At 34.6% G+C, this 23,038-nt stretch overlaps 1 protein-coding gene across 1 annotated transcript; it reads left to right on the forward strand.

Moving 5' to 3' along the window:
- The first annotated feature begins 94 nt into the window (after positions 1-94).
- Positions 95-22,181, forward strand: ACADM (acyl-CoA dehydrogenase medium chain). Its single transcript, XM_045802004.2, has 12 exons — positions 95-251; positions 3,434-3,521; positions 5,685-5,782; positions 5,911-5,980; positions 6,582-6,682; positions 7,435-7,515; positions 9,604-9,734; positions 12,131-12,239; positions 15,973-16,113; positions 16,675-16,770; positions 19,838-20,086; positions 21,351-22,181. The coding sequence occupies exons 1-12, from the start codon at positions 222-224 to the stop codon at positions 21,420-21,422; spliced, it is 1,266 nt and encodes a 421-aa protein (XP_045657960.1). The 5' UTR covers positions 95-221; the 3' UTR covers positions 21,423-22,181.
- Positions 22,182-23,038: the final 857 nt, after the last annotated feature.

A 23,038-nucleotide genomic window follows, 5' to 3' on the forward strand; every position in this document is an offset into this window, starting at 1 on the left:
CACAACCTTCCCACCATCCTTTTCCCCTTCCTCCCCCTTTCGGTGCAAACGGCTCGCTTTCCTTCTCCAGCCCCATCCACGCTGTGGGTGGGACCAGGGTATTGGCGCGACCAGGGTGTGGGCGGGGCCGGACGGGTCTCGCGCCTAGCGCCAAGGAGGACCCTGGCAGTATCGGCGCGACGCAGTGAATTAGAGACTGAGTATCCGGACCGCGAGTCAACATGGCTGCGGTGTTTAGGCGTAGCTGTGGGGTGAGAGAGAGCAAGGCTCGGTGGGGGTGGGAAATGAAGGTTGTGGTGTTTGGAGGGGGTGGGAGGGAGGATAGCATGGGATGAAAATAGGTGCTGTCCTGGGGTGGGGTGGGGGGACCCCCCCCGTATCAATATAGGCGGCAGTCACTTTGAGAATGCCCTTTTTTTTTCCCCTCCCTCTGGCCCGGGAACTTTCCAAATATTTCCCCCAGAAATCTCACCCTTTCCCGAACGTGAAACTGACTCTGAATTGGGCGGAGATCTCAGAACGAGCGAAGTCCTTGTTTTTGCAGTATGTTTTTGAGAAAACTACTGGCTTTATATCTCCAGCCCAGGAAGAAATCGTAAAGTAAATTTCATCGTGCAATTGATACGTGCTAGAAAGTGTAGATTTCAGACATTATCTTGGGTGCCTGCAAAATTACCAGGAAAAGGAAAATGAAGCTGCTGCTTCTTGGGATACTTAATGTGTATAATAAACGCTTTTGATTTTGGTCTGTGGAGGAGAACGCTTATGTTCCGTACATTACAAAGCAAAAAGAAGAACCTACCGCAGAATTTTGCTCGAAGTTTGTCTATACTAGTCTTGTGGCTCACAGATTCTAACTTGCCTCGCTTAGATGCTCTTTATCTTAACACAAGACTGCCATTTAAATGTTATTTATAATTGAGTTAAGAAATTAATGTTCTTGGCCAAAAAGAGTAGAAGTTTTAGAATTTATAAGAATTCTAATGGATTCTTGCCCAATATTTATTATTGATACGCAAGTTAAGGGGCCCTGAACGCAGAAATTGGGGATTTTAAAGATGTTGAATTTTAACTCTGACACCAGGGGGAAAAAAAAAAAAAGACTCGATTTCCAAATCTCTCCAAGGATAAATGTAGAAGAACCTGATCCAGAAAACTTAACATCTCTGTATCTCTTCTTTGACACTCCCATAAAATGTAAGATTCTTTTATTCCTAAGAAATACACAAAAGCGTTTGATTATAGTTGTGCTATTATTGCAGAATTGAGGCTTGATTGAAGACGCTGTCTTTTGGAGATTTGGAATCGCTTGTTCTGGGCAGAGAGCCCAAAGTAAAAAAAATAAATATTTATATGGCATTATGCCTCCAGGACTCTTATTTTAATCATCTCGACAAATTATCCAGTAGGAAAAGCCTCATTTTCTAGATTTGAAAAGAAGCTACAGTAAGTTTGTAATTGGCCCAAGGTCTTAAAAATACTTGTGGAGTCTAGACTTAAATTAAACCATTCTAAGTCCAAATAATCTATTTCTATATTTCGTATCTACCAAGCCACCTCTCTAAATGGCTAACATTATATATCATTAGCAGATATATGGGGATTGTTCCTGGGCTGTAGCTACTTTTGTATTTTGTTTTATATAACATTTTCCTGAAAAATATGTGAACTTTTTATAAATTATTTTAAATCCACTAATAATTCCCTATTTAAAGTCTCGGCAGACTATTTTACCTGTTTTGTGAGGTCTGATTTTTGTGCACTGGTGTCTAAACACAGATTTAGAAGAGCCAAGATTTTTGGTCTGATTTTTGTGGGATGTTTTTCTTTATTGAATGTAATGACCAATTAGGAGACTGAAATTGAGAGAGCAGTGTAACAAGGTGGTTGATAGTATGGCTTCTCTATAGTAAATGTTAGAATTAGAATCCTGGTTCCACTACCTAATATCAGAGTGTCTTCGGCCAATTTTACTTGAACTTTCTGAGCCTCAGTTTCTTCATATGCAACATAGGAATAAAAATAGTGTCTTAATCCTAGGCTTGACTTGGAGATTCAGTGAATTAATATGTGGAATGTGACTGTAAACCAGTATAGGTTTGGTCTATGATGACTGAACAATAAGGATTAGAGAAACCATGTTTTACTTCCAAAATAAATGTAATGGAAATTGCAAAGAAAATATGAATTTTCATACTCTGGTTATTTTTTTCACAATTGTATAAAGTGTTATTTTGAAAGAGCTATTTGAGATATTTGACAATCTTTATTGTCACTTTAAATGTAGGTGATTCTCTGTATAAGCTGAAGTTGTCATCTACAAAATGGACAGTTTCTTTTTATGGTTTTCAAAAAACATAAGTTTGGTTCTTGGTCTTCTGGTATATTGTTCAGTTTCTTTTCTTAAGAATATTAGAATTGCATAGGGATATTTCCGTCAAATCCTTTGAAGTATGAACTGTGATTTTGTTTTCCTCAAACATTGGAAGGAGTTACAGTATGGTTTCCATTAATTTTAGTAAATGCAAATGGTTACTTTTGCGTACATTAAATTGTCATGAGTATAACAATAGATTGCAAAAGAACAATATATATCTGATACTTTTTTATATATCTTTTTGAAGAAACAGGAGTATATTGCAGATAATAAGAAATGTAGCATAGCAATTGTTTAGAACAGGGTTGGCAAACTTTTTCGTAAAAGGACGGTAAATATTTTCAGCTTTGTGAACCACATGGTTTCTGGCAACTGTACAACTCTGCTGGAAAAGCAACAATAGACAATATGGTGTTCCAATGAAATTTTATTTACAAAACTGGTGCCTGCCATAGTGTGCTGACCACTGTCTTAGAATGTTCTAAGAAAGCCTATAGACAACAGCCCAAAATATAGAACATAGTTTTAGGCTAATTTGTTTTGTTAAATAAAGTGAGGTATCATAGAAAAGAGAATCCTACAAGGGGAAGATTCCCAGAGGCATACCTGTGAGAGTGACAGGGACAGAGTATCAAAGTTAATAGACTAGGAAACTCTTGAACACAGTACTATACCGTCCTATTTTTGCCCCCACCCCAACTTCTCAATCACGAATGTCCTAAAGGTTGTAGGTGAGATTTCCAGAATAGAAGTCCTAAGTGTGGTACTACCCCCGACTATTGTTTGTCTTGGAGACACTCTACTTGAGTAATACAAATACTGCTGATTAGTGTTATTTTCATTGCTTTAAAAAAAATTTCCTTCGTAGTAAGTGTTCACACATCTAGTACTTGGCTTATTTAATATAGTAATTGTTGAAGGCATTTAAGTAATGACTTAAAAACCTATGCTCTTGAGTAAAGTCAAACAAGTTGCTGTACTCACTTGTAATTGCCAGTATTCTCTTATTTGATGTTTAATTTATCAAATTTATTTTAATAAAATTGTCCTTTACAGGTCCTAAAAAGTCTTTCTCGTTTTAACTGGAGATCGCAACATACAAAAGCTGCCCTACAGCATGAACCAAGATTGGGATTTAATTTTGGTATATTTTTTGTTCTTTTGACTTTAAACATATTTGTTATATATATATATACATTTATATTGCACTGTGTATGTATTTGTCTGGAATATATTTATAAATCATCTGTCAATGAATAGAACCAATTACCATCCACAGATTTCCAGTCACACCCATTCTTCCTGGTCTTTTTTATTTCTGCATAATATCCTATGTAGAGATCTGTGTTAGCAGCAGACATAAATATCTGTGCCCTTTTTACTAAGTATGTAACCCTAAAATAAATAACAAATTTACTGATACGTACAGTCTTCAAGTTAGAAATTTGAGTGCAGGGGCGCCTGGGGGGCTCAGTCGTTAAGCATCTGCCTTCGGCTCAGGGTGTGATCCCGGCGTTCTGGGATCGAGCCCCACATCAGGCTCCTCCACTGGGAGCCTGCTTCTTCCTCTCCCACTCCACCTGCTTGTCTCTCTCTCACTGGCTGTCTCTGTGTCAAATAAATAAATAAAATCTTAAAAAAAAAAAAATTTGAGTGCAAAAAATACGTTTTGAACACTTAGATACACCTGCTAATAAGCCAAAGCCTGTTTTGACCCTAAAATATCAGAACTGCAGTTTTGGTACTAATGGATAGGGTTTAAAGTCCTGGGATGAAGGAGTCATGTGGTATTGGAAGGAAAAGGAATAAGATCTCCCTTCCTCTTTGCTCTCTAAAATGAGATCCTGAGCAAAAAAAAATAAAATAATAATCCCTATTTTTAGCATCTGTTGCCTCCTAAAATGCTTCTTGCTTCAAAATTATTACCTTTCCTTTAGTTAAAAATCCATTTTCTCTGGTTTCTTGGTCTCAGAAAATAGTTACAAGGCAGGTCAGATAATTAACTCATACCCAGATACAAATGACAAACTAAAAGCTCTCTAGGGTTATCATTTTTGTTTTTTTATCTTATTTTTTAAGATTGTTAGCTTCTTTACAGTTTTTTAAAGAGAATTAAAGGGAAAATTTCAGGCCATGTGAGGATAACAGCTTAGGGCATTGGATTTTTTCTTATTGTGTTATTAACATAGGTTAGATATAATTGCTATTTAGTTTCAGTTTGTCACATACAGATTCATATTTAGTACTAGGAAACCAGCCGGAGAAATCTGGTGGTTTGTTGAGTAACAGGATGAGATAGATACAGGTGTTGAGGAGGGAGGTTGTAAAGCTTAAGTAAAGGACTAGGGATAACATCTGTGAGCAGTTGTATCTGGCTCTTTTAAAGTGGAGATAACTTTTACGTTTTATTTCTCACATCCCTATACAAATGATTATTACAGTCTTGAGTATGCTTGCTCATTCTTATCTCTGCTTTTGTTCTTATTGTTCTTACCCAAAATACCCTGTATCTCTTTTAAATCTTACCTGTCCTTTGATGTTGGACGTGACCACATTAAAACCCTATGATAGTGTGGATTTGAAAACAATCCAAGTGATCTGCACCTGTCCTCCGTCCGCCACCGTATTCATTTCATTAGTTTTATAACAACAGCACCTCGTATTTTATGTAATAGAATTAGAGTTTAACTTTCTTTTTAACTGTTTAACTTTTTTAACTTTTTTTTTTAACTGTTAACTTTTGAGAAACCCTCCCACCACTTTTACCAGTTGCTTTGTGCTAATTTATAACCTTAAATTAGCTGAGTTTAAAGGAAGAGTAAAATTGTAGTATTGGTATTCTTATATAATATTTGGTAATAAGTTTTATTGGTTTATGGTCACTTGGCATGTCTCATCTCCCTAGGTAGACCGCTTCTTGAGATCAGGGAGTGTCTTATATTTAGTTTCATTTCAGTATGACTAAACATTTGATAAATCTCCTTAGGAACTAATAACAAGTAAAAACAATTTTTTTTTTACTCTCACCAATTGGAAGAGAAAAACGAGTTTATGTCTGTTACTCATTTGTAAAAGCTAGAAATCTTACCTACCTCCTTTGGTACTTGTATTGACATAAGTTTATTTATATTGTACAGTGAAATCTTGCCTAGTCCAAAAGTGTATGGTGGTCTTTGTGGTTTATTTTTGGACTTTCTGGTTAATCAAAAGTTAAAGACTCCATTATAAGTTTCACGTACTGATTTCATAGGACTTTTTCCTCAGTTCATTATCTTGGTTTAATGTTTTCTAAATGACTTTCTATTAGAGCTCACTGAACAGCAGAAAGAGTTTCAAGCTACTGCTCGTAAATTTGCCAGGGAAGAAATAATCCCAGTTGCCGCAGAATATGATAAAACTGGCGAGGTAGGTATATGCATTTTAAGGGGAAAAATTTTTTTTACATATTTTATAAGATTATATAATTGAACTATGTAGATTTTAATATAATTGGTTTTTCTTTTTTATTTTTTTTACTTTTTCTTTCCTTTTAGTACCCTGTCCCCCTAATTAAAAGAGCATGGGAACTTGGTTTAATGAATACACACATTCCAGAGAATTGTGGTAAGCTTTTTTAATATTTTTTAATCCTTGCAGTGTATATGAACGAGGAAAATGGTAAAACCCTACTCAGTCATTCTTTCAAATATTAACTACCATTTTTATAAGTCATTTATGATAAAGGGCTTTCTACCTTTATCTTTCTGTTCAGACTTCAGCGTTTGCCTATTTTTAGAAGCCTTGTATTAACACTTGGAGGCATTTTTCCTTTAAAGCTTGTTTCAACCTTAACTTCATCCTTGATGTTAATTTCTCTTTAGAGTTAGTCAGTTTGTTACATTTTGATTCTACCTTGACTTTACATTTTGTCAAGACTTTTTGTGTGTGAGATTGTCACTCCTTCAGGTGAAAGAGTCAAAGTTTCAGCACAGTTAAATCAAAAATTTTTACAAAATCAAGTTGAAACAGGAAGACAGGTCCAGATTACAAATAGAAAATTTTTTGAAATATTTAAAACTTATTTTAGAGAAGTATAATTTATTACTGTATTAACCAGAACCCAGAACACTTTTTTAGTTTCTTGTTAATTAAAATAGTTCACCTTTATTTCTAATGAGATATACTACATATTATAATGGGATCTTAAAACATTTCAATACTATAGGAGGTCTTGGACTTGGAACTTTTGATGCTTGTTTAATTACTGAAGAATTGGCTTATGGATGTACGGGGGTTCAGACTGCTATTGAAGCAAATTCTTTGGGGGTAAGTTTCTTAGAAAATCAATTGCCTAAGTGAGCCATTAATGAGACAGTACTGCTAGGTTAGGTTAGTTGGTGCAACACAATTTTCTTTAAAAAGAACACAAAAGGGGCGCCTGGGTGGCTCAGTCGGTTAAGTGTCTGCCTTCAGCTCCGGTCATGATCTCCCTCTGCCTGCTTAATGCTCTCTCTCTCTGTGTCAAATAAATAAAATCTTTTAAAAATAAATAAAAGGAACACAAGATTCTACAGTGAAGCCTAGAGTTCTTATTGCGTAAGTTGATCATTCTGTTCCTGTTGTCTCTAGTAATTGGAGTCCTTGCTGTCCTTGTAGGGAAACTGTATACTTTGGCTGCTACTTCAGTGGCAGTTCTTAGATAAGGGCAAGGCCAAAAACTAGCATTCAGCAGAGAAGGATCAGGATGGCTGCGGGCAGTGCTGAATTTAGTGAGCAATTCTTAAGAGGCCTGATCATATATACATCATCATTTGTCCAAAATTTAATTCTTTGTGCATGTTACTACAGTGGATGTTTACATATTGCCAACAAGTCCTATATAACTTAATTTTTGAAAATACTGGATTCCCAGATTTATTTCCTCATGGTTTTAGCTCTCTTAAAGGAAGAATAAAGGCCAATTCTTTGGACTTACCCCTTGGGAGAAAGTAGTTCTCTTGTTTTGAATTATAGTATCTCTGAATTTACATACCTAATAAAAATATCTTGCTTTTTCCAATGTCACTTTTCTTTGGTAGCAAATGCCTCTTCTTATTGCTGGAAATGACCAACAACAAAAGAAGTATTTGGGGAGGCTGACTGAGGAGCCATTGATGTGTGTGAGTATGTGCAGCTGCTGCTTGGGAACAAGGGTGCTCTCTCTTCTTTCAGTGCAAATGTGTACACTGGGCTATAACACATGAAGACAAAAGTTAGCAACATATTTAGGTATCATGGTGTTTCTGGGGTACCAGACAAATGTCATAATCTCCTAGCTTATTTCCGAGGAAGAAATATTTGCTATTTAATGGAGCACTCTGCAGTTTAAGACCTGAGTGATTGTGTCAGGAAGTTCAGATTGAATGTATGACAGTAGGTGTTTGAACTGGTAGTCTTTTGAACTAATAAGAAATTAATGTGACTGAAAAGTTATCATTCTATTTGTTGAATGAATGACTTGGGAAGAATAGTTAACAGATTTTATTTAATTCCCTGAGCACTACTCAACAAATATTTAAATTGGATTTTAAAAAGATAGTTATAGGGGCCCCCTCCTGGCTCATTCAGTAGAGCAAGTGACTCTTGATCTCTGGATCAAGAGTTCAAGCCCCACATTGGGCATGGAGCCTACTTAAAAAAATATATATATATATACACATACACACACACATACTGAGGATCTATTCTGAAAGTGTTTTTACATAAGGATTTTGACTTCTTTTGTTTATCAGTTGAACAGATTTTAAGTTAGGGTGTGATTGTGATACCAAAATACAGTAAATTGTTACTAGTTTTGAACTAATTGTGAAAATTGGTCTGAAAGAGTAGAAAGTAATAGTTAAAAATCAAGGTTTCTTATTTCAGGTACCTAAATTTTAAACAAACTGCTTAATAAAAACATTTATACAGATTTCTTAGTTAATTGGTCACTTTTCAACAAATGAGTTTAGTAGGCTAATTCTCAATATTGTCTAAGAATGTGTGACACATTTAGATTGTTTTCCTGTAGCATATATAATACCTAGAAATAGGTTAAAAAATTTTAGCGTAGAGATGCTTAGGAGAACCAACCTTAATCAACTGATAAGAATATTTATAATTATTGCTTAAAAATAGGTATTTCCAAGATAAAAGCCTTTAAAACGTTCAGGTATTTTAAACATTTTTTGTCTGTTTGTTATCAATACCTTCAGTGTATATAAAAAAAAATGTACTGTAGTCCCTAAGTTATTCTAACTTCTGAATTAATAAAAGCTTACTACATATTTTCCCCCTTCTAATGCATAATAGCAGTAAATGTACCCAAAATAGGAAGTCAGGAATAAAAATGAGAATAGTCAATGCCCTTACATGCACGGAATTTACATGTTATGGAACTCTGCTACTTTGGAATTACAAATGCTGGGTAACCCTGCATTTATCTCAGTATCATTTGCATATGTTATTCTGCCTGGAATACACATTCCTTCTTTATCCCCAAAGAATTGCTTCTTCTTTTTGAGACTTGATATGAGCATCACCTTTAGGAAGCTTTTCCTGACACCCTAAAGCTAATCTAGTTTCACAAGACCGTTGTGTATGACTTTAGTACTTAGATATGTAATTACAATATAGTTAGTACTCATCTCCACTTTTGTGGAAATCTTGAAGATAGGATGTCTTTTATCTCTGGTTTTTCCGTCTCCTGGTTTATAACCTGGTACGTAGTAGATACTAAATAAACATTTGAATGAATGATTATGTGTGAATGAATTTAACTTGGTTGAAGATATCTAACATTTTAATTGATACGGTTTATTGATATCCTACATCTGGTTTTAAATTATATATTAAATGTTTCTACATTTGAGTAGCTTATTTGATTCTCTGAGAACATTCTATTTTTAAGCATTTAAAAATATTTAGAATACTGGCTTAAAAAATAAAATATACTCCTGGTTCTAAACATTCATAATTTAGGGATGCCTGGGTGGCGCAGTCGTTAAGCGTCTGCCTTCGGCTCAGGGCGTGATCCCAGCATTCCGGGATCGAGCCCCACATCAGGCTCCTCCGCTGGAAGCCTGCTTCTTCCTCTCCCACTCCCCCTGCTTGTGTTCCCTCTCTCACTGGCTGTCTCTCTCTCTGTCAAATAAATAAAATTTTAAAAATAAAATAAACATTCATAAAATTAAAATTTAAATTATTTTTATTGTTTCCATATACTTAAGGCTTACTGTGTAACAGAACCTGTAGCTGGCTCTGATGTAGCTGGTATAAAGACCAAAGCAGAAAGGAAAGGAGATGAGTATATTATTAATGGTCAGAAGATGTGGATAACCAATGGAGGAAAAGCTAATTGGTATGTTGTTTAAAACATCTCTGTATATTGCTTGTTAATTACTTCATATCAGAATCTTCCTTCTCTCCTTTATTATTAAAACACCACAATTAAGGTAAGTTTTAGGGGTGCCTGGGGTGGCTCAGTGGGTTAAGCACCTGCCTCCAGCTCAGGTCATGATCCCAGGATCCTGGTATCGAGCCCCACGTCAGGCTCCCTGGGCAGTGGGGAGCCTGCTGCTCCCTCTCTCATTCCCCCTGCTTATGCACTGGATCTTGTGTGGTCTCTGTCAAATAAATAAATAAAATCTTAAAAAAAAAAAAAGATAAGGTAAGTTTTATTCATAGAACTAGAATGTCCATAAAAGATCATAAAGAGTTCAGTTATTTTTAAAAACTATTTTTAAGCCCTGAATTATTTCTTCAAATTAACTCTTGTGAAGTTTAATTTGTAAAAGAAAATAAAACAAAAACACCTGCTCTGGTTGAATGTGAATCCTTCTACTTGGCTTACTGTCTCCACTGTCTGTACCCTATACTAGCATCTCCTTGGAACTGTTCCCTGAAAACTGAGGAAAAAGGAAAACCATTGGTATAGGACACTTCCCTGGTTCTGAACAACAGGCAAAGACAGTCTTGAAACTCAGATTATCTTTTAGAGAAGACAGAATATTACTTTAGTAGAATCTAAAGGTCCAAACATAATGACATCAAGTTCAACAAAGGATCATAAAATCACTTGCATAAATATAAAATGTTGAAGAACTTATTTATACCATTATTTGTGTAACAGTAAAAAAGAAGAAGAAAGTAAAATGTATACCTCTAGATTCAGTAGGAATCAACAGTGTGATGTACTGTCTTTAAGAAGGTAATGTAATTTCTTACTGAAATGATAGAAGTATAACTCAAACGAGGGAAGAAGTGGTAATAGTTCTGCAGAACACATTTTAAGACATGCATTGATGAAATGGAATAAATTCAGAAGCAAGTAAGTATCCTTCATTAGAAAGAGTCTAGAAAACATGTCCTGTGAAGAGTAAAGGAATTAAGTTTGGTTATTTTGGAAGTTTTGAAATAATGTTCCGCAGGAACAAGAGCGGGCTTGTACATTTGCTTCTGGAAGCCAGTTTAGAATTAATGGGTCAGAGTTAGAAAAGTGTAGACTATAGCTCAACATAAGAACAAGCTTTCCAACAACAGTGCTGTCCAATGTGTGTTGAGTTGTCATGGGAAATAATGTATTTATCTATCACTGCAAGTGTATAGAGACTTCCTAGGACAAGGATTCTCTGGTGATTGGAATAATGAACTAAATGGGCTGTCCCTCCTTGTCTGCAAAAGTTCCAATTCAATATATATGTGTGCTCTGCAGTGCGGTTTTCTGGCAGGTAAAGCATTATTCCTGGGATTGAGCCTACCAGGAAATTATTTGTTTATTTTAAACACACCTATCAACCCCTTTATGACTATCCAGTATTAAGGAGGGCTAGATCGTTATCTTTAAGTCAGTCATCATAATATCAGAAAGTAATAGAAAAATGAAGAAACTATTAAAATTTAGCAAGTTGAGAGAAATCTAACAGTGCAATTAGAAGTTTTCATAATTTTAAGAACTCATTAAGTATAACTCCCATGTAGTAAAACAAATAAGGTAATATATGAAACTAGAAAACAATTTTTACTATTTTTTACTATTATCAAGTGAAATTGTAGAGTGAATGATAATTTATTTGTGTTAAGCCTAGAAAATAATTTATTGTTTAAGGAATTTTTAAAAAATTCTCCTGTATCAGGCTATTTAGAACATGGGTTACAGTTCAGTGTTTTTGCATGCCTCCTGTTTCATTTTAAAATCTATCTGGGAAAAGTTCTGGAGAGAAAAACCTAGCAAATATTCATAGTAATTCAACTATAACAAAAAACACTGATTTTGCTGCAAAAAGAGGACAATAGGCAGAATATAGGGGTCGTTATCTCATATATTATTCCTTTCACAGGCAGCCCTATTTGTTGTCCTTTTCCAGATAGATTGTTCTTTAAAGAATCATAGGTTTGGGAAAGAAAAAAATGCCATTTCCAATATGGCACGTACTTTTCTTTTTATATTGTATAATTTTGATATGAGGAATTTTTACTTACAACTCAGACTCCTAAAAAAAAATTTAAATACCAGGTTAGTTAAGAAGTAGACCTGGGTTAAAATATTAGTTCTGCCACATCATAAGAATGGGACTTGGGCAACCTTTTGAGCCTCAGATTCTTTATTTCCTCATCTGGAAAATGGGAGAGTAATAATTCTCAGGATTCTTGCAACAACAGGATTGTTGGGAGGGTTAAATGAGATAGCCATCACCACGTGTTATCTGTTGATGTCATTATCTTTGTCATCATATCTATATTATATATATATATTAGGTATTTCTTATTGGCTCGTTCTGATCCGGATCCAAAGGCTCCTGCTAATAGAGCCTTTACTGGATTTATTGTGGAAGCAGATACCCCAGGAGTGCAGATTGGAAGAAAGGTAAAGTGTATATTTATCAGTGATTAAGTCCTCAAATACTATTTTAACTATAAATTTCAAAATTACTACTTCAGTTTCCTTTATTGAAAACATTTTCTTTGTAGTAAGTTGCAGTAAAAATAAAGCTTTTTTTTCCTTTTTTCTTTCTTTTAAGTTTTTATTTTAATTCCAGTTATCATACAGTGTTATATTAGTTTCAGGTGTGCATTATAGCATTCAACACTTCCATACATCGCACTGTGCTCATCAAGACAGGTGCACTCCTGAATCCCCATCACCTATTTAACCCATCCCTAAAAATAAAGCTATGTTTTGATATTAGGTGAAATAGTCTATTTGTTACAGCTAAGATTTTAAGTTGAGAATAATCCTTTTGATTCATTATTTGAAAAAGTGGTTGTTCATGGTGCCAGTCTGTAAAGAATGCTAATAAACAGCTGTGGGGGATAATGAAGCAGAAATCAAGCTGTCATTTATGTGTCCTGCCCAATAATAAAGTCTTAGATATTTCAGAAGACTTTCCCACTCTTTTTCCTTCCTCACAGCAGCCTGTTAGGTAGGATAACTGGCGTTATGCCCATTGTATTGATTAAAACAATACCCCAGATCATATAACAACAGTAAGAGAAAAATCCATGCCTGAGGAAAGTATGGGAATGGTAAAGAACCTTGAATGTGGGAAGGGGAGAAATTTTATTTAAATAAAAAAAGGTAACATATTTGAGAATGGTGGTAAAGTGAATGTGTGGAAATAATTTAGCACTAGCATTTAAAGAGAAGAGTTTAAAATTTAGCAAATCAAAGAAAGAATAAATGAAGTCATTAAAGTCATTTTAGTGAGATCTAAGGAAATAGGATTAAGATTATAACTTTGAGACTAGGAAGAGGAGATTCAATTTTAGAACCGTAAAACTCTTCTTTGCAAAATGAATTTGTAAAAAAGAAAACCTATTAATGACCAAATGATGTCTATATTGAAGGGAAAGGAGAAATTATGGAAGTCTATTAATAGTTAGCAAAGGTTACATGAATAAATTTTCTTCCTCCCAGATGGGGAATGGGACAGATTATCTGGCGAGATGTGAGATACTAGACTACGGGTGGCATAACCTGACCTGGAAAGGCTAATGTGGATTGACCAACTTGCAAAGTTCTACACCAGTCATGTGTATTCATATAATCCTGTTTTATTAAAAGCCATCGGAATCCCTCTGTTGTATTCAAGCCTCACTTAATTTCACTATAGTGAAATTATAGTAAGGTGGTTGTATATAACAAAATAAAAGTTGTAAGAATGGATGTGCTTCTTCCAAGCAAATGATTTGTTTTTATTTATGTTCTATTCATGTTTCCTTTTTAGGGATGGTTGCTGGAAAACTTAAGGCTAAATTTATGGCCATCTCTGAAAAGTATAAAGGACCTAACAGCTTATACTGTTTTTAGGAGTAGACCCACTTGTGATTTTATGTTATTTCTAGTCTCTTTTTTCCCAATTTTCTCACTTAAAAAATATCTCTAATTCAATAAATACTTATTACTAAGTTCATCCTATATACTAGGCAGTATTCTGGTATTGGGGATGTCATATAGATCAATACAGACAAAAATCCCTGCCCTTGGGAGCTTACTTTCTAGTGAGAGACACAGGTAATTATACTGTATATATTTAAACCTCCTTAAATCTTTTTTTTTGAAATATATGGGCATTTTTTAAATTTGTGAAATTTGATGTTTTTAAAAATGTTTTGTGTTTTAGAAATCTGGCTTGAGAGGAGTACAGGAAGCATTTTGGTTTAAATGTTTTACGTCATGATCTCAGGGTCCTGGGATTGAGCCCAACCAGCTCTGCACTCAGCTGGGAGTCTGCTTGGGATTCTCTCTCTGCCTCTACCTCCCCCCCCCCCCCACTCGCAGGAGCACAGGCTCGTGCTCTCTCTCTCTTTAAAATCTTTTTTAAAAAATGTTCTGGTATTTGGAGTGAGTCTGGGAAACAGCCTAGAGTAAACCATTTTTGTAAACAGTGTTTTCTCATTATATTGAGTGAGGGTCTAAGGCACTAGAGTTTATTGACTTATAGAGATGTTGGTTTCTTTCTTGGTAAAACTATATATTATTTTTACTATTTCTTCAAGCCTAGAAGCAGACTCTTACGATGAAGGCAAGCAAGTGAAAGAGTTTGTTTACAACTCTGACCTCCCATTTCCTCTGCTTCTCACACTGCTGATTAAAAACGAGATTAAAATTTTTTTTCCTTAAGGAGAAGAATCACCATATCTGCACTTCCTTTCAAATAATTCAGCAAATAATGCTAATAGTTACACACACAAAACACAGAAATAAAGCAAATGTGACAAAATGATAATTGGTGAATTGAAGTAAAGGGTACATAGGTATTTGTTATAATACCCTTATAGCTCTTCCGTTGGTTTGAAAATTTTCAAAATAAAAAGTTGAGGGAATATAGCTACTTTGGCAGTTTCTTATAAAATTAAATGTGCACTTACCACATACCCAGCACTCCTAGGTATTTATCCAAGAGAAATGAAAATAAAGGCCTATACATAAACATTTATAGCAACTTTATATAATTTCTAAAAACTGGAGTGAGAAGGGAATGTCTATCTGTGGTGAACAGATAATGGATAAATGGTACCTCCCCATAGTAAATACTACTCAGCAGTAAAAGAAATAAATTACTGAGCAGCAGCACTATACCTGGATCTTAAAAGCACTCTGCTAAGTGAAAAGTTAGACACAGAAGGCACTTATTACTTGTTACTATCATTCTACTTAACATGACATTCTGGAAAAGGAAAAACTATATGGACAAAAGTCAGATCAGTGGTTGCTTCAGGTTAGGAGTAAAGTAAAGGAATTGACTTAAAAGGGGCACAAGGGAGTTTTTGGGGGTGCTGAAATATTCTGTATCTTGGTTGTGGTAGTGGTTCCACACATATATTTGTCAAAACTGTTAGATTTATATGTAAAGAGGGTTAATTTTTCTGTATGTAAATTCCACTTCAGTAAACCTGATTTTAAGAAAGAGTTGGTACATTACTTTGCTAGCTCCATTAAGCTAAATTAAGCATCCTAAATCAGAATATGTTTGCTAAATGCTTTTCCTGACATTCATGGTAAAAAAGATAGCCTTCCAACATAAAATCTGTCTTTGTAGTGTAATATATATATATGTAGACCTTTAGACTATTGTTGGTTTCAAAGTTTGTGAAACATTGTTTTAGACTAGGCGTCTAAAACAAACTTGTTTTGTAAAGATCCAGTTTATAACTATTTTAGATTTTGAGGGCCACAGATTTCTGTCCCTAACTCTCAGTTATGCTATTGTAGCAAGAAAGTAGCCATAGATGATATGTATACAAATAGGTATTGACTCTAGTCCAACAGAGCTTTCTTTACAAAACAGGTATTAGAAGCCATCATTTGTTGATCCCTGTTTTAGATAATTGCAGGAAACCTAGGGGCACCTGGGTGGCTCACTCGTTAAGCATCTGCCTTCAGCTCAGGGCATGATCCCAGTGTTCTGGGATCGAGCCCCACATCAGGCTCCTCCGCTATGAGCCTGCTTCTTCCTCTCCCACTCCCCCTGCTTGTGTTCCCTCTCTCGCTGCCTGTCTCTCTCTCTGTCAAATAAATAAATAAAATCTTAAAAAAAAAAAAAAAACTTCATGCTAGCTCAAAAATGTTCCTTAATATATATTGTTTTCCTTATTAGGAATTAAATATGGGTCAGCGATGTTCAGATACAAGAGGAATTACCTTTGAGGATGTGAGAGTGCCTAAAGAAAATGTTTTAATTGGTGAGGGAGCTGGTTTCAAAATTGCAATGGGAGCTTTTGATAAAACCAGACCTCCAGTAAGTAATATCAATGACTTGACAATCTTTAAAGGATCTTTTATTTATTACGTTGAGTAGTTTTATTTTAATGTGGTATATTTTGTATATATTTCTTTTTTTTTGGTGTGTATTTCCTTTTTAATATCTACTTTTATTAAGGATGGAGAGATACTGTCATTTTTCTTTATTTTTTAGAATTCTTCAACTGTCTTGCTGCCTGTTACAGAAATTATTTTAGCAAATACAAAATTACAGAGAGGCAGTCCATACTTAATCATTCCTGCTGATATGTTCTCATTTCCTCTTCCCTTACTCATTAGGAATATTTCCCCTAAGAAGCTTTCCCTTGTTAAACAGAAGGAATGACTTTCTAGGCTATGATCCTCTGCCTCACAAATGCCTTTATTTCATAAAAAATATAAATTGAAATGCTTGTTATTCCCCAACTTTTTGTTGCCTGAAGGTAATAGGTCATCTTCTCTTTGTATAATTCTTAACTTGGAATTTTAGGCAAATAGTCATTGAACTGTGTTTTAAAGACAACATGAACTTATGCTTTGTAAAATGTTAAAATACTAGGTAGCAGCGGGTGCTGTGGGACTAGCACAAAGAGCTTTGGATGAAGCTACCAAGTATGCCTTGGAGAGGAAAACTTTTGGAAAGCTACTTGTAGAGGTAATTTTAATACTGTACTTGCTGTGTTCAGATTACACTCAGATTAAAATCCAGAGTCTTTACAGTGGACTTCTGTCAGCCACGCTGGCCTTTTGTGGTTGTCTTTACCTTTACTCTTCTCCCCCAAATATCCACTTCCTCATTCATTTCACTAATGAATCTACCTTCATAATCCAATGTAAAATAATACCTCCCAACACTCTATATAACTAATCCCACTTGGGTTTTTTTCCCATAGTTCTTACTACCACTCAACGTTATATCATGTATGTGTTTGTTTATTATAAGTCTCTCCTTACTCTCTCGTTTGAATGTAAGTGCCATACAGGCTATGAATTTCTGTTTTGGTAACCCTTATACTCCTAGCACTTAGAATACATTTCCACTATGAACTTCTATTTCATCCATTCAATGAACAGTAAATGAACACCTACCATATTAAAATACTAATAATTGGATACTTTCTCTGTTCCAAGCACTGTTCTAGGGATTTTACATGTATTAACTCATTTAATCTTCATATTACTGTGGAGTGGGAACTCTTAGTCCCATTTATTGCATGTAAAACATTAGTTCCGCCTAATATATAATGAAACCAAGATTTGAACCCAGATAGTCACTTAAAAAATCTGTCCTTTTGCACACGACATGTACTATTTCCAAGAACAGCAAAGAAGTTTGGCATAGCCTCTTACTGGGGAACCTTTAACCTTACTTTGGAGATAGGATATCTTAAGACAAATATTAAGAAATAATATAGAGCCATATAAGATCAAGTCCCTAAGTGAGAGCTTACAGACAGGGTTAGAGAAACCAAAAGGAGAAGCTGTCATGGGTGGGCCAGAGACATTACAGGGATTCTGAGCTGTGTTTAGCACAGGATTTCTCAAAAGCATGGGCTAAAAAGAAACTGAATGAGACTCGGGATTTTTTCATCAAAATCTCACGGGAGAAGCATGAACATCTTACACCAGGTTGCCAAAGCTGTGGTGATGTGAGTGCTTCTATTTATTGCCAGTGGGACTATAATTCACTGTAACTTTTGTGAACCACATTTTGGCACTATATATCAAAAGTGGTTATTCTACACCTGTTTTTCATATGCATATTTCAGGTTTACTCCCATATGTGTAGTATGACATATCAATAACTTAATTCATTTCAGCATTGTGTAGAAACAGCCAAATATAGGAACAACCAAAATGTGGATCATCCACTCAGTGGAATATTTTGCAGCTATAAAAAAAGTATAAAGAAGTTCTTCATGTATTACTATAGAAAGCACTCAGATTTATTGATAAGCAAAGCAAAATGAAGAATCGTCAACATGGTAGGCCAGCATATGTGGAAAAAAGGGAGAGACTATAGATGTATTTCTTTATATGTGTATGTAATATCTCTGAGAAGATGAAAAGCAGTTAACCTGGTTACCTCCAGGAAGGGGAATTAAATGGAGTTGGGACAGCAGGGATGATAGAAGGAGGAAAGTTTGAACTTCAAACTGGTGGAAGTATTACCTATTCAAAAAATAGAGTAAAAACAAAAAACAAAACAACTTGAAAGAATCATTGGCTTAGAAGAATGGGTACAATCAGAAATAAAGGAGCATATTACTCTCCTTGTTCCATGTAGGAATTATTTATATTGGTTAATAATTGCCCCCTCTTAAGATATAATTACCCCATGATGTACTAACAACGTAAAAAATTATTATAAAAAAAAGACATAATTACCCTGCTACTCTCAAGCAACTTGTCACATTCTAAAGTAGTGTGTGTTTTTTTTAAGTACAGTAAATATATGAAATTGAACATCTCAGTTTTTTGTTTTATGTGGCCTTTGGTGCATATTAGTCTGTACACAGTCATAACTTACGTGGTTTTTATAAGCTCTTAGTCTTCAGAACCCATTTTGATGTTGCCTATGATACAAAGCATCTTTTTAATAATATTGTTTCTAAATGTCTAAAACCCTTCTTTTAATGTGTATTATTTTAAAGCATATGTTCCATTCCGAGTTCATTGTAGAATAATTTATGTGATACAGCGTAAGTAAAATAAGGTAATAAAACTGCTCCATAATCCCATTGTCCAGAAATAATTAGAGTGACCATTTTGCTCTGTATTCTTTTTTTCCATGAATATATTTTTCCAAAGCTGTAACCATACTATATATTTGAAATGTTCACTTACCAATACATGGTGAATGTATTTCTATCCTATAATATTTTGGCTGTACAACTGATAGAAGACTTACTGTCTTTTATTGAAGGTGTTTGTCTTATGTCTCCTCTTTGTTTAAGAACTTCTAGAGGGAGGATACGAAGCATTTTTTGTCTGTCCTTGTCATGGTGCTTACTTTCCTCTGTCAGCATCTGATACAGTATCACATTATTTTTCACTGTATCTGTCTATAATAATTTTCTTTATAAAGTCGCAGCAGGAGTGTCTGGCTAGCTTAGTCGGTAGAGCATGTAACTCTTGATCTTGCGGTTGTGAGTTCGGGCCCCACGTTGGGTGTAGAGTTTACTTAAAAATACATACATACATTTAAAAAAAAAAAAAAGTTCCCAGCAGATACCCAGGAGGATACATGTAGTTTTTATGGTATTTTTGCCAAAAATGCATAACTTCATTCCAGCTCTGAAAAAACATCACACAAACCTGAATTGAAAGACATTCTACAAAAAAAAATAACCACTCAGTGTTCTTCGGCAGCGCCAAGGTCGTAAAAGACTAGGAGAAACTGAAGAATCTAACAGCCTGGGGAACATTAAGAAGAAATAACAGTTGAAATCTTGGATGGGATCTTTGAACAGAAAAAGGACGTTAGTGGAAAACTTGGCCAAATTTGAATAAAGTTTATAGTTTCATTGATAATACTATAGTAATGTTAATGTCCTATTCTTGGTCAGTATACTGTGGTTATGTAATATGTGAACATTGGAGGAAGCAGAGTGTAACTTTTTAAGTCTAAAATTAGTTTTAAAGTTCAAAGAAAAGTTATAGGAGAAAAACTTTTAAATAGTTAATAGATAATCCTTAAACTTTTTTCTTTTTAATTCTAGCACCAAGGAATATCATTTTTGCTGGCTGAAATGGCAATGAAAGTTGAACTAGCTAGATTGAGTTACCAGAGAGCTGCTTGGGAGGTTGATTCTGGTCGCCGAAATACCTACTATGCCTCTATAGCAAAGGCATTTGCTGCAGATATTGCAAATCAGTTAGCTACTGATGCTGTGCAGATTTTTGGAGGCAACGGATTTAATACAGAATATCCTGTAGAAAAACTAATGAGGGATGCTAAGATCTATCAGGTAAGGTTAAAAATGATTTTTGTTGTTTTTTAGGTAAAAGAATATTCATAGATGACAGATTTCTAATTATTTAGGGATTTTATGCCATCAGGAATAATAAACTGTCATAGGGGTGCCTGGGTGGCTCAGTTAAGTGTCCGACTCTGATTTTAGCTCAGGTTATGATCTCAGGGTCATGGGATCGAGCCCCGTATTGGGCTTCACACAGGGCATGGAGTCTACTTGAGATTCTCTCTCTTCCTCCCCCTCTGCCCCTCCCCACCCCCTGCTCATGTGTTCTCTCTAAATAAATAAATAAAATCTTAAAAATAATAGCAAACTATCATATATTGCTGTAAACCAAAGTTTGTAAAACTAATTAACACAGAAGAATGTTACCTTTAAGTATATGCCTTAAGAGAGCACAGGCTAACAAACTAAATGGCACAGACATGTACCTATATGTCTGGATCAGCCATATTTGAGTCTTAACATCCTAGCTAATTGTAATGCACCCTTTGCTCTCCTAAAAGTATACATATCATTTAAAATAAATTATTAAAAATATAAAATAAATAAGAACAAAAATAAATTATTTTATTATTTATTTTTTTATTTTATTTTGAATCTTGCTTAATATAAAGTATATTTGTTTTGTTATGTTAACCACTTAAAGTATTAATTAATTAAAACCATATTTGGGAGTAAAACAACATGAAGAGACAGTGATAAAGTGGTACTAACCATTTGATAGAAGTTCATCTGAGAAGATGAACTATATATAACAAATTGCTAGGGTTAGAGGTTTAAACTGGAAGTAAGGACTGCTACTAGGAATGTCTAAGTTAAAACCAAATCCTTCGAGCATCTTTTTCTTTAGCAACTCTGTTCCTTAGTCAGCAAGAGAGAAAATCAGGTGTAAAAGTAAAAATGGAAAATGACTGAAGGTTACAACTAGCTAAAAACAGTTCAGAAAAGTTGGATGAATATTTTTGCAACATTAAACTTTAGATTTCCCAAACTTTTTGAAATGTTGATATCCTTTGATTTTTTGAGACTTCCAAAATTTTGGTAAATGACTTTTTATAATTTAATCTTTAGAGAATTGTATTTTCGTGGTTTCACAAAATTAGGTTTTGGAATCTCTATAGATTATAGACCCTATATGTGGTTTGATTCAATTTGGTATTACAATTGAGCTCATAATACTGTCCAAAATATTGAGTAACTTGAAGTATTTATGTACTGAAGATATTTCACCTACATATATTCTTTTTTCTTGCAGATTTATGAAGGTACAGCACAAATTCAAAGACTTATTATAGCCCGTGAACACATTGGCAGGTATAAAAATTAAAGAGCTAGCTATAGAAACATGATTAATTGTTGAGTGATTAGAACACGATCTACTGTTTTAAGCTCCAAAGAAGAGAAAGAGCTTTAAGATTTTTTCTGGTAAAACTTTAAAATAAGTACTCTTACAAAAACCCATGCAGCTGATTCTAATACTAGTTTTCCACTTTTGTTTAACTTTATGACTTGCTTTCACTCAAAAAGATTAGGTTTCATTAAAATGATGTGCTATCTCTAGTACTACTGTACTTGAATTACATTAACCTAGAAAAGTACATTTGTTTTGTTAACCACTTAAAGTAACAGAAGTTCTTTGGATTTCGGTATTTTTCCACTGACATTTTTGAAAAGTGGGCTTATAAAAGTATTCAGAATGTTCCAAAATTTACATTGAGAAAGCATTACAGGATTTGGATGCCATCAAATAACTCGCTAGTGTCTTTATAGACTTAATGGTATTTATTATATTGAGGGAATTCATTTTGTTACAATTTGGAAAGCATTTGTTTTCAGTTTTGTACAATAATACTCAAAAATTTGATGTTCATATTCTCTCACCATACAATGACCAGAAGTTATTGAAAATCTTGTTTAACTCAATCTACGTTTCACTTGCCTTATTTAGAAATAAATCAATAAAATTTGCCTTAAAATGTTTTTATATGAGTCCTGGTATCTGGGTAGGCTTTGGTCTATTGTATACAATCTCATTTCACGTGCATACATTATAAAAAGAAATAAAATCGTTGAGTGCCTATTAGTATATCTGTTTGTATTCTTTCCAGAAAGTTTGATTACTTCATGTAATAGTGTATGCTTAATTTATTTACTATGATGAAAAAAAGTCATGTTCTGATTTTGAACTGTATAAAGTTATCTTCTCATTTTTCACTAGATGATATTGTTCGACATCTCAAAATATATAAATATGATAGTGTAAGAAACAAAGTTTGTGAATTTAATATTTCTTTGTAATCTTAAATATCAAATACTGCCAAAATATGTTCTACTAAATGGTGTTTCTGACACCATTTGGATTCTGACACCGAGTGAGCAGCATCTGGTTCAAACCTATTCTTACTGTAACTCCAAATAGTTAGCATCAGATTCCACAGGTTTAAGGGCTCAGTCCCACCACACAGAACTCACTTCAGGTACCAGTCACAAGTCCTGGCTATCCACATTTCTGTCTAATTTAGCTACAAATTGGGTGTTTCCATGAGCCCACTCTTAGATTCAGTATTTTTCAAGTATGGTGCACAGAACTCAGGAAAAACACTTGACATACTTTACTGGTTTATTATAAAGGCTACAACTGAGGAACAGGCAAATGAAACAGATAGATGTACAGGGGAAGGTGGTATAGGGGGAGACACAGAGCTTTCGCACCTGCTCTTAATGCACCACCCTCCTAATGCCTCAGTGTGCTCCCCAGCCTGGAAACTCCTGAATCTCTTATTCAAGAGTTTTTATGCAGAATCTTCAGCCCTTATCTCCTCAGAGGTCAAGTGTGGGGCTAAAATTTCCTACCTGTGTTAGTGGGCTGCCATAATAAAATGTTGCAGGGTCGGTGGCTAAACAGCAGTTTAGTTTCTTACAGTTCTGGAGGCTCGAAGTCTA

This window comes from Ursus americanus, chromosome 12 (assembly GCF_024610735.1).
Source record: "Ursus americanus isolate L20-20 chromosome 12, mUrsAme1.1.p, whole genome shotgun sequence".
Taxonomy (NCBI): Eukaryota; Metazoa; Chordata; class Mammalia; order Carnivora; family Ursidae; genus Ursus; species Ursus americanus.

What these genes read in the sequence shown, in the direction of transcription:
- ACADM (XM_045802004.2), top strand. Translation starts at nt 222, where the DNA reads ATGGCTGCGGTGTTTAGGCGTAGCTGTGGG. An exon ending in AATGGAGGAAAAGCTAATTG is followed by an intron (nt 9,735 to 12,130) that starts GTATGTTGTTTA and finishes TATATATATTAG; the next exon opens with GTATTTCTTATTGGCTCGTT. An exon ending in TTGATAAAACCAGACCTCCA is followed by an intron (nt 16,114 to 16,674) that starts GTAAGTAATATC and finishes TTAAAATACTAG; the next exon opens with GTAGCAGCGGGTGCTGTGGG.